Source organism: Tyto alba, unplaced genomic scaffold (genome assembly GCF_018691265.1).
Source record: "Tyto alba isolate M040663 unplaced genomic scaffold, T.alba_DEE_v4.0 Super-Scaffold_14, whole genome shotgun sequence".
Lineage (NCBI taxonomy): Eukaryota > Metazoa > Chordata > Aves > Strigiformes > Tytonidae > Tyto > Tyto alba.
The window spans coordinates 53,033,758-53,047,228 of record NW_024881276.1 but is presented as its reverse complement, the minus strand read 5'-3'; the positions used below and the strand labels follow the sequence as shown (position 1 = coordinate 53,047,228).

Genomic DNA, 13,471 nt, shown 5'->3' with positions numbered 1-13,471 from the left:
GGCTCATTTCACCCTAATGGTGCTATTTTAAGAGATCAGCAGCTCCTCGTAAATGGCTAAGACGGATGCCAGTATTAACGGGCTGATTCTTTCTATTTAGAGTTTTGTTTCAAACGCTAAAGCGTGGTGAAATGGCAATTGTCATCTTTTTTTCCTTTTTTTCTAATAAGCCTGCAAACAAAAGAGAACATGGAGATGCTGAGGAGCAATGGCCTGAGTACAGCTGAAAGGAAATTTTGCTAAACCCACAAACCACTGATTCCAGAAGACCAAAATGTTTAGCTGTGTTTTACAGAGAGCTGAGTAATCCTATGGCCCTAAAACCTTTTGTAGCTATGTTTATTATGCTATGGAGGTAGTAATAAAATTCTGCAGTTCAAGGAATCTGTTCTGGGGCTGAGAGGAAGCTGTTCTTGCCCATCCAACTGTGTATAGCCAGGTGCTTTCTGAGGGCTTTTATTTTGCCATTTTTATTTTCCTCAGGCGTTGACCCCAGGTAGGAGGCAGGGTCTGCAGGTGTGTACGTGGGAGGCCTGACCCCTGGTGCAGAACTTTCCACGGCATCAGCCAATCTGGAGAGTATAGAGTAGGAATAGAGTAGGAATAGAGAATAGGTATAGAGTAGAAAGGCCCGAGCAGTGGTAGCAACGTGGTGGAGATCGAGGGAGTGGAGCATGGGGAAAGGCAAAGCAGGTAGATAGAAAGACAGTGTGGGATAGATTGAGTAGCAGAACAGCAAGTAGTTTAGAGAGGGGTTGGCAAAGCTTTAAGAATAGTAGGCCTGGGCGAAGCTTTAGATAATTACTTTGAATGTAATAATTTTCCCCTCTTGTCTAATATTTCTTCTGGCTGGACAACAAGGTGCAGCTTTTATTAAACCACAGAAGTGGTTCCAGCTCTTATCTTGCTCAGGGGAGGAAAGCGGCAGAGGTCAGCTGCCGAATGCGTTTGGGCCAGGAACGAAAGAACAAGGACAGGGCAGCAGGAACAAGATCTCTTTGTCGCGATGGGTTTCAGGAAAGGCTTAGTGCCTTCCCCTCGGGGCAAGGGGGAGATGAGGAATTTTGGGGGGAGAGTGACGTACGGGGGGGGGGGGGGGGGGGGGGGGCGACAGCTCAGCAGTGACTGGAGCTGTGCCACGCTGCGTGTGCTTTCCTTCTGCCCCTACGCCAGAGGGCCGTCCCGGCGGGCTTTGAAGGTGCTGCCCGTCCCGGCGAGGGGCGCCATTCCGCTAAGGCAGGCAGCGGCCCGCCTGCCGCCCTCACGCCATTCCCGGGGGGGGGGGGGGGGGGGGTGTCCGTCAACCGGCCGCTCCCTCCCCCCCCCCCCGCCCCCGCCGCGCACACGCGCTCCTCTCCCGCCAGCGCCGTCCCGCTCCCCATTGGCCGGCCTTGCCGGGGAGGAGGCGGCCGTGCCCAATCAGAGCGCAGCGCGCAGCCCCGCCTCCCGCACGCCGGCGAATGGTGTTCAAGAGCGGCGCCGCGGGCCGGGGGCCAGAGCTGCCTGTCGGGAGGCGGCGGCGGCGGGTGTGTGTGTGTGGGGGGGGGGGTGACCCGGGACGGGCCCGCGGCCGCCACCCCTCACCGGCCCGCCCGGCCCCCGCCCCTCTGCCCGGCATGGCGGGGCCGCGGGGGGGGCGGCCGGCGCGGCGCTGCGCCCCGGCGGGCGGCGGCGGCAGCTGCTGGGCGCTGCCCACGGGGCTGCTGTGCGCTTACGGCTTCTTCTGCAGCGTGCGGCCCTCGGAGCCTTTCCTCACCCGGTACCTGCTGGGGCCGCACAAAAACCTCTCCGAGACCCAGGTACCGCGGCCCCGGCCGCCTCGCAACCCCGCGCGGGTGTCCGCGTTTCCCTCGCGGTGCGTGGACGCTGGGGTGGGGGTGTGGGGGGGGTTACCGCCGTCTTTTTCCCGCCCCCAGGTGTTCAACGAGATTTACCCGGTGTGGACTTACTCCTACCTGGCTCTGCTCTTCCCGGTGTTCCTGGCCACGGACTACCTGCGGTACAAGCCCGTGGTCCTGCTGCAGGGCCTGAGCCTCATCGTGACCTGGTTCATGCTGCTGTACGCCCAGGGGCTGCGGGCTGTCCAGTTCCTCGAGTTCTTCTATGGGATGGGGACCGCTACCGACGTTGCCTATTACTCCTACATCTACAGCGTCGTCGCCGTCAACCTGTACCAGAAGGTCACCAGCTACTGCCGCAGTGCCACCCTGGTGGGCTACACCGTGGGCTCCGTGTCCGGGCAGCTCCTCGTGTCGGTGGCAGGATGGTCCCTCTTCAGCTTGAACATTATCTCCTTAACCAGCATATCCGTTGCCTTTGGCACGGCGTGGTTCCTGCCGATGCCGCAGAAAAGCCTTTTCTTTCACCACGTCTCGACTCAGCAGCTCGGTTGGGAAATGAAGGTCATGGATTGCAAAAATGGATCGGCTGTCCAAGATCATCCCCATGTGCAGAAGGCACCCGGCTGGGAGGATGAGACAAAAGTTCCCTTAAATGGGGAGGGTCGTTCAGCAGAGAAACAGGTGAGCTATGCTCTGGGTTTATTATATAAGTAGAAGGTGCAATACTGATGTGGTTGTCATGTGTATGTGCACAGCAGTGGACGTGTAGTATCCAACAGCAAAAAGTATCCCTTTGCTTACCCCACTTCCTTATTTATGGCACAGGAGAATTTATTCCTGCTTTCCTTTTGCTGATTGAGCCTGCTAGGCTGCTCCTTAGTTTTTCAGAAATTGTTCTGCATGCCTCACAAAGCTGTGATTAAAATTCTCAGGGCATCAAATTGCTGTTCAGCGGTACAAAGCAAGGGACGTCTTTGAGGCACTAAAAATTGTGTGTATGTCCAAATTCTTTGGGTGTTTCTAGATGAACCCTGTGACTTGCAGAAAAGAGGTGATTCTTCCTTCACTCGTGTTTTGAAAGCACTTGTTACTTCAACTGTTGTGCAATTTGCGCGGTAATAAGTTGTGTAGTAATTGGGTTTTATCTTATGACCCTGGAAGGAAACCGATCCAGGAAGGAAACTGCAGTAGTCCTTGAGAGCACTTACAGGCTGACATTGGTTACAGATGGACAGAATGTGAATAAGTTGCAGGAAACACCTCTGTGTAGTAACAGCTTCACGTGGCCCACGAGCGCACCGAGGTAGCGCCCTGCCGTGTGGCTTTTGGGGGCTACATAGCCTCTAACAAAGCCACTTGCATGGAAACCAGCGTGCGGGCGCCCTTGTTTGGTGCTGGGACGTGTTGGGTCCCACGAGGTGACGGGCGAGTGGCCTCCGGTTTTGAGGGCTGATGCGTGTGTGCAGTTGCTGGCCGGGCAGGGCTCTGCCACGCCGCCCTGGGTAGCATGCCCATACGGAGAGCCCGTGGCACGGGGAGGGGGGGGAATTCGAGGCCCTCGGGAGAGGCCAGCCTTGTCCCGCGGTCAGGAGGAGCTTGTGCTGGTTCTGACGACAAGCCAGAAGGTAAGCGCGGCTGTTGGGTTAGTCAGCTAAGGGGTATTTCAATTAGCAAGTTAGCCCTGGTTAGCTGGGCCAGGGGAGGCAGAATCCTGGGGCACTTTCAGCTTCTTCCAGCTGGGAATTAAAGGTTTTAACATTCCAGAGACCTAATCCTGCCCCATCCAGCACGATCTTGTGTGAGTAAAAGTATTTTTAACCATGTTATATTTGTATGCTGAAGGGTATTTGTTGAACAAGACAAATTCTGTGCCAATAATAGCTAATGTATTAATATAATTTACCTGTCCCTTTTTGTTTATCTCACCTCTATCCTGTGAGAGCAAGGGTGGTTCCAAGCTGATGGTGGAAAATTTATAAAAAAAAGGAGCAAGCACACTTGCATAACTCTCCAGAGTTCAATTCAGCCAGGTACCAAAAGCTCAGAAGCATTGGCATGTGATGATAGTCCTTCTTACTGAGGTAACGGCAGCCGTGTTCCACGAACAGAAATGAACGGCTGTACGAATAGTTGTACTGAAGCAGCACTGCCAGGTGGTGGGAGGGCGGATGGGCCCTTCTGGCTTGTCAGGCACATGCTTGGGTTGGATGTGCCAAAGCAGTTTTTGCAACGTCTGACAGTTCCCTTCCCTGGTTTTCCCGTGCCTAAACTTGAGCTTCGTGCGAAACCTTCTGCGTGGGAGTTACGTTGCTAGAGTCACACTGGCACAAGCTGACCTCTTCCCAGGTTGTTCTGATGAGCTTTGGAGGAACAGCATCCACATGTGGAGCTACCGTTTTGCCATTGGCAAAGCACCAACAGGACAATGTGATGTATAATAAAGATGCTTAGAAATCGGTGACGCTTTGAGGGGAGGAGAAAAGGGAGTTCAGGACAGAGTTAGGCTATTGTCTTTGGGGGCTTTAGTAGAAACACCATGAAGTGGCTTTTATTGCTCGTCAAGAACAGTTTTTCCCAGACACACAGTGCACAGTTCCCCCAGGGAAAGGGCGTGCTGCCAAGAGCCCAAAGATGCCACTGCTGTTTGGAAATCGCTCCGAAACTGGACATGCAACAGCACAGCGTGCAATAGCTCACTACTGTGACAGTGCTCTGTGTTTCCTTGCAGGGAATCCAAGTTAACAGGGGCTAGAGGTGCTGGGTGGGCCTTGAGGCCTCTGCCCAGTCTCTTATGAAGTAACCACTGCTCTGACTGAAACAAGAAGGGTCTTGCCTGTCTACAAAGGCTCTGTAGGCGTGTGCTTGCAGCAAACGTAATCAGCAGCTCTGTCTACAAAGTAAAGATGTGCTTGTTTCCGCCACTGCTGTTGGCATAAAGTGGTTAGGAACAGGACTGTAACCGCTTGTATGTAAAAAGCTATTTTTGTTTGTTGTCATCCCCTGTTGCTAGAATGGTTCTATTTTGAAATTTTTGTTTCAAACCGCTTAATGGATCTGGCCCTTTCATGCTTTTTCTAGAAAGATTTGGAGGGGAAAGCTTCATTTTTATCTCATGCCATTTGTCAGAGAACTTGTATATGCAGAAGCCACCATTTGCAATAGCAGTGTCCAGTGGAAGTAGCTTCTGTTTCTCTTCAGATCCCCAGGCAACATCTCTCACCTTCTCAAGAGCTTTGGCAAACATTAACAGGGGTAGAGCCCGGCATAATGACATTGCTTCTTTGAATATTTATAATCCCTGAATAATAGTACTAAAGAAAATCAACTTATTTTTGGGGAAATACACTCATCTGGTGGCTTTCATGTTCTCTGCCCTACCAAATTTGGTTTAATTTAAAAGTGTCAGTGATGCTTTTTGCCTTTATGATTTGAATGACTGGCTTCTGATCCTGCCTTGTTAAGTTGGATATCATGTCCTGTTCTCCTGTGTCTCTGCTTTGGTACCCTTCAGTTCCTCATGTAGTAGTTCCAACACCTAGCAGTTGCTGCTCTCTTCTTGAGAGAGCCAGAGATTGAGGGGTGCTTGGGACTGAGCCCTTCCTCTGCACATAAAGGAACGGCCCTTGTTAGAGCAGAGACCAGCCGCTGTGGCCATGGGATGGGGAAGCTTTTTATTCATTACTCCGTGGAGGTTTGTGTTCAAGAGTGGTACTGTCACTTGCCAGGGATCAAACCACTTGAAAGGGGGCAATTCTGTGGAAGAGTGTGAAGTATTTATAACCAAAGACTAACATTTCTCTTCCCTTCCTTCTCCAGTCTATGCAGGAGCGGAAAGTAGACATCGTGAAAGTGCTCAAAGATCTCTGGCGGGACTTCCTGCAGTGCTACTCCTCTCGGACATTGCTCTGCTGGTCTGTGTGGTGGGCACTGTCTACCTGTGGCTACTTCCAGGTCATCAACTATGTTCAGGGCCTTTGGGAGATGGTGCTGCCTTCTCATAGCGTGGAGATCTACAATGGTGCTGTGGAGGCAGCCTCGACACTGCTAGGTAAGCTTCTGGTGTAGCTCCTGCTCTGCTGTGAGAAATGCCTTGTGCCCCTCAAGGTCACCAGAGTGATGACTTTGGAAGTGTTTGGAAGTGTCTTGCGTTCACCCAAGCATGCAGGAAAGGCAACGCCGCCATTCGGGGTGAGTCTTCCCTGACGTGCACAGGGATGATGCTCAGTGTTGAGTTAGTTGCTGCACACAGCCCTCGTTCTTGTAATCCGGTACGTAGGTGTCTAATGGAGCCTCCCAAGTCAGTCTTCATTCTGAGATATTTGCCAGAAGGCTCCAGGCCTGCTGCTGACTATGTGTTCTTTGTTGTCACTATGGCAGTGGGGTTATGCTTGTTTTAATCACTCCGAGTCAGACTAAGGGTCCTGTGGGTTTATTGCTTTGTTTTTCCCTCTGGCAGCACAGGGAACATATGAAGGTTTCCTGTACACGCGCAGCGTGCAGTGAGCCATGTTTAGTCATTTCAGCACTGTTAAGCAGAAAAGCTATTAAGATGAAAGAAGGTGCTTGACTTGAAAGGGATAGGTAGGTCAGTCAACACAAACATTTATTTATTAAGTTGTTTAATACTGTTCCATTACTAGAAGTAGGATAATACCTTTTAATATAACTAACATACTCTTACAGAGGCTCTCTAGGTGTTGCTGCATGTCGTGGTTTGAGGGGACTGCAGTATGTTCCTTTTCTTTGATGGAGTTATCGTTCCGCCATCTGCTGTGGGCATCACCTACCTGGGGGCAAAAAGAAACCAAGGAAAGCTTAGTACTTTCTTGGACATGCTCAGCCCCCTCTTGGCGTTCAGTAGGAAGCTGTGGCTGGCTTATAGATCTAAAAGCTGGTCTACTGCCCATTGTCAGTTGGGTTTGAAGCTGTTGGCAACTTGATTCTGAAGGCTTTGGCTATGAAATCATCTTTGGTGTGCTAAACCTGCACCTCCACAGCATGCAGTCGTACCCTGTTCCTCCACTCTAGCAGAATGCTGTGGCTCTTATCTTTTGTTTGATTTGGCTTCCTTTACCATCCTGCCTTGGTCCCAGGAGGGGGAAGAATCGGTATCAAGGAACAGAAGACCCATAGTGTGGCCAAATGTCAGCAGATTTAAAAAAAATAAAGAAGAGGAGTATTCTTCAAACCTTATTATGAACATCTTTGATTTCAAGGTCCTTTTTTTTTTTTTTTTTTAAAAGGCCTGTGAACAATGGACCTATTGGAAGAAAAGGTGGTTGGCACTAAACTCATGTAAAACTGAAGTTTTTAGTTACCCATTTTGATTTCTTTTTTTTTTCCCTCTAGTATCATATTTATAACCAGTTGCATCATTCTGGACGATGTTTTCTGAAAGCAAATTTGCCTCTGTCCCTGAACTGCTCAAAAGGCAGAACCAAAAATCCTTCCAGTTGACACAGATTCATTTCTTGGAACGAGTAATAATCTCAACTGAAAACTTGAAGTGTATGACAAGACTAAAAGGCACCTGTTAAGGATGAGCATCCAGTGACCCAATTCCTAGCCATTACTGCAAGTGCTCTAACTCCTTCTGATTTCCAGTCTGAATTTATTAATGAGCAGTTTATTTATCTCTGTTGTCAAGCCAAGGTTGTATTTTAGCACAAAATTGTTGCTCTGGGACAAAGAAACCAAGTTTTTCTAATTGTTCTTTGGTAAAGTTAAGGTCTTTGTTCACTTTGTCATCTGACTAGGCCCTCTTTGCACCAAACATGATTTGAATTGCATTCTTGGTGAAGGTGGATGACCAGGGCTGCACTCATCTTTGTTCAGCGAGGCCTCAGACTTCTAGAAGAACATATTGTTTGCTCTTCTCCCTTTACTAGAAATACCTTTCCTGAGGCCTCCCAGATCCAATTTGCCATTTTCATGGCTCTTAGTCATTCTGTGCTCAGTTACGAGCAATGGTTGGCAACCTTTGTGTAAGGTGCTGTTGCCATCCTGCCTGTACCTGCAGAAAGGTTTGAGTTGAGATGGTGACTCATGTGGCTGTCAGCTTCCTGTCCTGGGCAAGATAAATGGTATTCCCTCTAGTGAGGTCAGCTGACTGTTAAGTTCCATCCCTGCACCTTCTTGGGAATGTGGCAATCCTTCATCAGGTTGGGCTGTGAAACCACTGGATCAGCTGTAGCTGTCTCATTGTAGGAGACAGATTGTATATATTGCCATGATGACGTGTCAGGCTGATATAACCTTGAGACGTAGGGGGAGTACAACTTCATGAGTTGCCATGAGATCCCTCAGAGAGTCATGTCTGTTCCCAAATTTCAGAATTGCTGAGACAGTAGCAAGAAGGCTCTAGGACTTAGCTTTTCTTTACATCTCAGGGTTTTGTTACTGGGGGAGACAGATGTTCAAAGAGCAAAACGTCAGTCAGGTGACAGCAGGCACTGGAAAGAAGAATTTGGAGGGGGGAAATAAATTCCTTTCCCTTGGCATAGCTACGTTCTTCACTAGTCTGCAAGATTGATGTGAGGTCTGACAGGGTACACACTGGTGGTACATAAGGAGTCTTCATGTGCTTGAAGGATTTCTAAGATAGCAGGCCAGCTAAGGGCTACAAAGAGCTTAGATGCTGCACTGTAGCACCTCTGTACAGTGGTCAAATGCTGAATACAGTCCTGTTTTTCAGAGATCTCCAGTAAACCTCATTTTGTCAGTACGCTGTTTGTCTAGTTTGCTGTGTACAGCAGCATTGTTATTCTGTTGGTTGTTATTTGGCTTGTTTGCAGAACAAGGCCTACTTCAAATGGGCATTTTCTTTCCATGTAATACGTATTTGGGCTTGTCTGTAGTTACAGCTGTCATAGTGCATGGAAACACACCTTATCTGCTTGTTGAGGTGCATGAAATATCATGCTCTTTCCATCTTGTGACCTGCCTCCTCTTCCCATCCCCCCTCCATAAAATCCAGCAGGAATTACAAACCTGTTCTGGTCATAAAGGATTGTTCTTGCACAGTCAACAGTGCGTGATTGTAGCTTGTGATTAGGCTGCACCTTGGGAGACGTGGATTTGGACCCCTGCTTGCTCTTACTCTTACAGCCCAGCATGAAGATGACAGTAAATGTAGGTTTTCCTGCCTCCTGGGAGAGAGCTTTAACAGCTGTGTATTAAAGTGGGCAGTGTCTTCGTTCCTCCTCCCCCCTCTAAAGCGCCACAAAATAATTAGCGGAGTGCTTTCAAGAGCCAGGATTTGCATTTCTCTGAAGCCCAGGTGACAACACCGCTATGGTGAGGCACAGAGGACTGAGTGTCAGTGGTCTGGGTCCTGAGGCTGTCGTGCTTCTGAAGCCAGAGAGGAGACTTCAGAAACAGTCAGCATTGACCTACTTTTTTTTTTTCCTGTTCCTGTAAAAAAAAATGGGAGTTTACACCAGGGTTTCAGGTGAGGGAGAGGCCAGGAAGGAGAGGCAGTAAGGTGTGCATGTTAGTGTCCTCTACTTCAATCGTGTTTGGCTATTAGGGGCTGTACATCTCCTAATACCCCATCTCCAAATTGCTCCAGTTGCAATTACTAACAGTTGTGCTTTCCTTCCCCTCACAGGAGCTGTTGCAGTGTTTGTTGTGGGTCACATCAAAACATCCTGGGCAATGTGGGGTGAAGTGGCACTTGCCCTGTTCTCCTTTCTTATTGCTGCTGCTGTATATATCATGGATACTGTTCGTAACATCTGGGTGTGCTATGCATCCTATGTTGTCTTCAGAATTATCTACATGCTGCTAATCACGATAGCAACGTGAGTATCTTTTTAAGGTATATTGCTCTCAAGGTTACAGCTGGTGTGAAAGGTGACACATTTTCTGTGTAACTAGAGTCTCATCTAACAGGAATTGGGAAGTCTGTTGCAAGGGTTTGTGCTGTGATTCAGGTTGGAAACAGAGGCACGGAGATATATTTTGCTGGCAGTCTGCCCAAGCTTAAAAGTCTTATGACACTGAAGTGACTACTTCTAAATGTTAGATAGTGCTGCTTGCCAGGGGAATGTTTTTCATAAACATGTCTGGAGTGAAGTGTTAACAGATGAAGAGAGGACAGTGCTTTGCCTGTGTTGAACTGTCAACTTTTCCTAACCTTTCAGGAGGAAAACTTCATCGGTGTTATTTGTCATTTTGGGGGAAACACACAGCTGTTCTTGAACCACACGTGCATAATTGCTACAAGACAGCTCAAGCATAATATGAGGGGTGATGCTGAAACTGGTAACTTCTAACCAGGAGTTCTGGTTAAAAGGATGTGGGAAGTTATGGAGAAGACTGCAGTAGGCTGATGCTTTGAGGTTGCTAACAGCTCTCTGGGATCACTGTGTTGGATCTTCTCTGTGTGACAAGTCCCTTTAGCTGCACTGGACAGAAGGGCTGCTTCAGTAAAACTGAAATCCACAGAGCTCCCAAAGTGGATTTTTTTTTTTTTCTTTTGTTTTGGTTTTTAAGCTTTTTACATGTGTCTGTGGAGTCTCTTCTAGCTTGTATGCTAGTCTGTCATGATCCTATTTAGAAAAGGACGCTATTGGTGCAAGGTAATTTAGCTGTGGAAAATGCCAAACCAGTCTATGTAACTCTTCAGGTTGCACAGTCGTCTTGTCCAGAGATGTTCCTCCTATTCCTGCATTTTCCTGCTTTTTTTGTAGGTTTCAGATCGCTACAAACCTCAGCGTGGAGCGGTATGCCCTGGTGTTTGGGGTCAATACTTTCATTGCCTTGGCACTTCAGACTCTGCTCACTTTGATTGTTGTGGATGCCAGTGGGCTTGGGTTGGACATCTTCACCCAGGTACGATGGGCTCTCTTGGCTTTATTGATGGGAGGGAGGAAGGTAAAAACCAAGCTATAAAGCTTCTCAGCTACCTGCTCCTGGGTCAAGGGTTTGACAGAGAAATAACCACTGATTCCTGATATTTTAGAAGAGGAAGGGAGCTCACGTGTTAACCTTCTTACAAATTTGGTAACTGCTTGGTTTAACCACTTCTTTTTTCTCTCCCCTTCTCTGCAGTTCATGATTTATGCCTCTTACTTTGCGGCCATCTCACTGGTGTTCTTGGGCAGTGGCATATACAGTATTATGAGAGCTTACAGAAGACAAGAGCAGATGCAAAGCAGATCTCCTGAAAGCCAGTAGTGCATCAAGTGAAAACTTGGTGGCTACATATGAAGATATAGGTCTGGTTTTTAATCTCTGCCTTTTTTTCCTAAGGCATGGTATTTGATCCATATTTATACTATGTTAGTAGCACATTTTAGGAGGTAAATGTATTAGCTCTTACACAAGTAAGAACAAATATCTTATTTCTAAAATACCTGTTGTTCTTACGTTGCATCTATGGGATGTGCAACAAAGAACAGTAAGTTTTCTCAAAGAGTAAAAGCCTTGGGAGGTTTTAGTCTAAGACTATGCACCTGGAGGCTGCCACGGAGAAGGCACCTTCATGACTGTCTAGTCAGCTGCTACACTTTCTGTCACTGAGGTGCTGCCGCGGGGCAGAAGGGAGGGTGCACTCCTCACAGACCTCTCTGCTGAGAGCCCCAGGCCTGGGACAGGAGGTGGCCTTAGGGCTGTGCTCCGCAGTGTGCCTCGCTGCGGTCGCCCCGTGATGCTGGGTGCTCTGTGTTGAGGACGAGTACACTCAACGTTTCTGCACATGTTTCCTTGAGTTACACGTACTGTTTCTGCTCTCCCTGTCTGTCACCCCTGCTGCCAGAGTTTTACCATAGTTCAACCTAGTGCTTCCCCAAAAGCCTGTGTCCTGGGGCAACTTGTGACGCTGGTGAATTGCTACCAGCAGCACTAATTATGCCATGAAGGCCTGTGCCCAAGGCACTGTAAGGCTGGAAGGGAAGCTTAGAGGGGGTTTAAGTAGTCAAAACGCTAATTCAAGGGACCCTTGGACATCTTTGCCTTTGTCCTCTAGGACTGCAGCTTCCTGGGGTTACAGGAGTCACTGCCTCACAATCCTGGGGGCTGGGCTGTTTCGGTGGGATGGTGGATGTTAGTGTAGTGCTGAGAAGGAAGGTGTCTTGCAGGATTTTAAGCTATTCTTTGTGACCTTGGAGAACCGTGACTCTGATGACTAAATAGATATGGTAATTAGCAGGATGACTATCTGAGGTTTTGAAAGATGCTGATTTCTGGTTTGTCAGCTTTTTCCCCTTATTTTAAAATGCCTTTCTGGTGGGTCCTTGTCCACTAGTTCTACCTCTTCTTTCCACCTAAGCAGGACAATGAATGTTTGGAGTAAGCAGTTTTTATTTTGTCCGGTCTAAGCTATTTGGGAATTGCCTCATACCTGGTTTTTTTTTTTTAATAATTTATTTTTTCCAAATTTATTCAGCACAGGGAAGGAGTTGCACAGAGTTGTCCTGGATTCAGGCACCTGAATGCTCAGGCACCACAATCAGCACAGCATCAAATGTCCATAGTACCATACACTGTGGAAATGGCCTTTGGACTGTCCCTGTTGCTGTGCAGGTTGTGGTGAGTTTAAATGTACAGGAGAGCTGGCAAGGGAGAAGGCGCAATGCAGCGTGCTTCCTTCCATGCCTTCTCTCTGTGTGCTGGTTAGAGCTTCTTCCAGTCAGAGCCTGAAGCAGCAGCTCTGGTTCATTGCTTGCTCTTAGTACCATGGAGACTTCACAGCGTTGGGTTTGGGAAGGTGTTTCTCCCCTGGCTGGGACAGGTACGGCCTTTCTCATCGCTTCTGTGAGCCTCAGCCTTTACTGCACAAGGTGAATGATTAATGTGTTTGGGATGTGCTGCCTGGGGTCTGGGGAGCCCCTCCAGGCTGGCTGCTCAGGGGAGCCCACTCCCCAAAGCTGCTCTGTGTTTGCAGCCCGTCTCCTAAAGCAATCCCCTAAAGAGGGGCTCAGCTGTACTGGCATTTACACATGTAAACTTAACTGCCTTATCCTGAAACGGAAACTTGAAGCCACCCATGTATATATTCCTTTGTTCACTATTTTTTGATTTTAAAAAAATAAAATCTGAAGCTAATGGATGCTAGCTGATGAACTGTCCTGGGAAAGGGATTGTAAGTGCATATCCTGCATATCCTGTCCTTTGAGTTTCTTGGTCTGATGACGGCTGCAGCAAGGCACGAGGAGTGGGTGTACAGCACCCATGGCAAGTGGCTGAAAGAAGCAGCTCAATTTTAATCACATTTTTCATATAGAGAACAAATCTTTGAGGGGGAAAACCCCAGTTATTTAAAAGCAAGTCAAAAATTAACTAATTACAGCAATAATACTGATTTTTCTACCAAAGTAATGAAACTGTGGCAACTGCAGTAGAGAGGCGTGCCACACTGTGTACGTCTTCAGGCCTATTAGTGCATGGAAGCCACACCTGGACGTTGTTCAGGTTCCTATGCTGTGCTGCTGCTGTGGTGATGAGGTGGCTACAGAGCCTAATGCCTATGAAATTCTGTAAACATGTTGACATTGCTGCTTTCTAATTGAATAGCTATTTTTGTTAAATAAAAATACTCCGAGGTATCCTGCGTGGCCAGTGTTTGTCTTCAATTCCGATACCTTGCTAATCCACAGCACTGCTGCTGCAGGTTGTTCGGAGCATCT

The 13,471-nt window shown here is 48.3% G+C and overlaps 1 protein-coding gene across 1 annotated transcript; it reads left to right on the top strand.

Annotated features, from left to right (window-relative positions):
• The first annotated feature begins 1,616 nt into the window (after positions 1–1,616).
• SLC19A2 (solute carrier family 19 member 2) lies at positions 1,617–13,390 on the top strand. The gene is made up of 6 exons (XM_033005221.2): positions 1,617–1,799; positions 1,917–2,522; positions 5,658–5,889; positions 9,451–9,643; positions 10,535–10,676; positions 10,896–13,390. Exons 1-6 carry the CDS (start codon positions 1,617–1,619, stop codon positions 11,019–11,021), a joined length of 1,482 nt encoding a protein of 493 aa, XP_032861112.2. The 3' UTR covers positions 11,022–13,390.
• The last annotated feature ends 81 nt before the right edge of the window (positions 13,391–13,471 follow it).

What these genes read in the sequence shown, in the direction of transcription:
- SLC19A2 (XM_033005221.2), top strand. Translation starts at nt 1,617, where the DNA reads ATGGCGGGGCCGCGGGGGGGGCGGCCGGCGCGGCGCTGCGCCCCGGCG. An exon ending in AAAACCTCTCCGAGACCCAG is followed by an intron (nt 1,800 to 1,916) that starts GTACCGCGGCCC and finishes TCCCGCCCCCAG; the next exon opens with GTGTTCAACGAGATTTACCC. An exon ending in CTGCTAATCACGATAGCAAC is followed by an intron (nt 9,644 to 10,534) that starts GTGAGTATCTTT and finishes CTTTTTTTGTAG; the next exon opens with GTTTCAGATCGCTACAAACC.